Source organism: Seriola lalandi, unplaced genomic scaffold (genome assembly GCF_002814215.2).
Source record: "Seriola lalandi dorsalis isolate HSWRI2012SDOR001 ecotype SW California unplaced genomic scaffold, Sedor1 jcf7180002054646, whole genome shotgun sequence".
Lineage (NCBI taxonomy): Eukaryota > Metazoa > Chordata > Actinopteri > Carangiformes > Carangidae > Seriola > Seriola lalandi.
Window position 1 is genome coordinate 409,022 of NW_019525199.1, and position 2,705 is coordinate 411,726.

The 2,705-nt window shown below is 36.5% G+C and overlaps 1 protein-coding gene across 1 annotated transcript in view; it reads right to left on the reverse strand.

The window, feature by feature from the left end:
* Nucleotides 1-247: 247 nt before the first annotated feature.
* The window catches only part of bcas3 (BCAS3 microtubule associated cell migration factor), a 313,054-nt gene continuing 310,596 nt past the window's right edge, over nucleotides 248-2,705 (reverse strand). Inside the window, exon 24 of the mRNA XM_023420499.2 lies at nucleotides 248-640. Within this exon, the coding sequence (XP_023276267.1) occupies nucleotides 492-640 (149 nt within the window). The 3' untranslated portion in view covers nucleotides 248-491. The remainder of the gene's footprint in view (nucleotides 641-2,705) is intronic.

The following is a 2,705-nucleotide window of genomic DNA, read 5'->3' on the forward strand; positions in this document are numbered from 1 at the left end:
TGGGGGGTGTCAGGAAACATCAGCTGTAGAGAGGAGAGGACGTCTGAGTCCACCGGTTTATGACTGAACATAACGAGGTAACGAGGGTCAGACTGATACTGGTCTGTTATTAAAAATCTAATATTGAAAATGCAGGACGTTGCTCTCGGTCCGCAGCGTCTCCTGAACACTTTGGGTTCGATTCACTTGCTGTTAATCTTGGATACAATAAATTTGTGTGCAGGCGTTTTCATCCTGACAGTTTCAATTTTATTTTTTTTTTTGGAATGATTTTGGTTTTAAAACGGTCAAATTTAAAATCAGGGGAATTCTTATATAAAATAACATCCAACCCAAGAAAGATAAAGTTAATACTGTTCAATGAGCGACAAAGACACAGGTCTGAGACAGAGGTTCAGTGTGATGCTGGCTGGACAGGTGAGGTGGGGGGCAGGCAGGTGGTCAGGTGGGGGCTGCTTGACGGCGGCGGTGGTTCTCCCCTGGAGCAGAGGTCAGGGGAAGTTGGTGGGGAAGAGGCTGAGGGGCTGGCCCTCGTTGGTGGGCAGCGGCGAGCGGTAACCCTCGAAGTTGCGTGGGATGCTGCCGCTGGTGGAGCCGGAGCTGTTGCTGAGGGTCTCGATGCTGCCCTCCCTCTGCAGCTCTACAGGGCGAGAGAGAGAGAGAAAGAGAGAGAGAGATGGAGCCGTCAGCTGATTGGACAACAGACCTGCATGACCTCTGACAGCTTCATGCTGAGGTCACAGTGCTGGACATGACAGGAAGTAAATGCCCTCGCTGTCAGGTGACAGGTGACACGTCTGTAGCAGCATGTACCAGTGATGAATCCTCTGTCATGTTTTGTGTGTTCATCCTTTCACCCTGTATTTCTCCATGTTTCCAGTAACTTCTCTAATGTTTCATTTCAGCTCGGTTCTCGTGTGTTTGGAAATTTGACCAGATTAATGTACAACACCCAGAGCAGAGAGCAGAGATGTTCACTGCAGCTTCTCTCTGGTTGCAGTTTAAAACTGTTTCCACTGCTGGAGTTTTTACTGTCCCAGAATGCCATGCTGTAAATTCTTTCTGCTGTCTGAGGGGAAGATTCACTCTCTCAAAAACAAACTGCACGACTCTTCAGTGACCTCGAGATGAACAGGAGGTTTAATTAGCTAAAGAATCTTTTTAGGTTCATACAGAAAAACCTCAGTGTGTTTAATATGAGCTGAAGATCAGAGGCTGATGGGGGATCGTCTCTGACGACCTGCAACATCAGACAAGCTCATACACTCTTCTTATCCAGGATAACACGCAATGTGCCACTCTGTTATGTTATGGTAATGTTATAGGCTACTAGGTAATGAAGTTTTTATGCCTTACTATACTATAACTTTTTTGGCCTTACTATACTATGTCGTTTTTATGACTTTTTATGCCTTATTATACTATTACTTTTTATGCTTTACTATACTATGACTTTTTATGCCTTACTATACTGTCGTTTTTATGACTTTTTATACCTTACTATACTATGAATTTTTTTGCCTAACTATACTATGTCGTTTTTATGACTTTTTATGCCTCACTATATTATGACTTTTTATGCCGTACTATACTATGACGTTTTCATGACTTTTTATGCCTTACTATACTATGATGTTTTTATGCCTTACTATAATATGTCGTTTTTATGACTTTTTATGCTTTACTATACTATGACATTTTTATGACTTTTTATGCCGTACTATACTATGTTGTTTTTATGACTTTTTATGCCTTACTATACTATGATGTTTTTATGCCTTACTATAATATTACATTTTTATGACTTTTTATGCCTTACTATACTATGACATTTTTATGACTTACTATACTATTAATTTTTATGCTTTACTATACTATGACATTTTTATGACTTACTATACTATGATGTTTTTATGCCTTACTATAATATTACATTTTTATGACTTTTTATGCCTTACTATATTATGACTTTTTATGCTTTACTATACTATGACATTTTTATGACTTACTATACTATGACGTTTTCATGACTTTTTATGCCTTACTATACTATGACATTTTTATGAGTTACTATACTATGACGTTTTCATGACTTTTTATGCCTTACTATACTGTCGTTTTTATGACTTTTTATACCTTACTATACGATGATGTTTTTATGCCTTACTATACTATTACATTTTTATGACCTTTTATGCCTTACTATACTATGACGTTTTAATGACTCTTTATGCCTTACTATACTATGACGTTTTAATGACTCTTTATGCCTTACTATACTATGTCGTTTTCATGACTTGTTATGCCTTACTATACTATGACGTTTTCATGACATTTTATGCCTTACTATACTATGAATTTTTTTGCCTAACTATACTATGTCGTTTTTATGACTTTTTATGCCTTATTAAATTACGACTTTTTATGCCTTACTATACTATGACTTTTTCATGACTTTTCATACCTTACTATACTATGATGTTTTTATGCCTTACTATACTATTACATTTTTATGACTTTTTATGCCTTACTATACTATGTCGTTTTTATGACTTTTTATGCCTTACTACACTATGATGTTTTTATGACTTTTTATGCCTTACTATATTATGACTTTTTATACCTTACTATACTATGTCGTTTTTATGACTTTTTATGCCTTACTATACTATGATGTTTTTATGACTTTTTATGCCTTACTATAT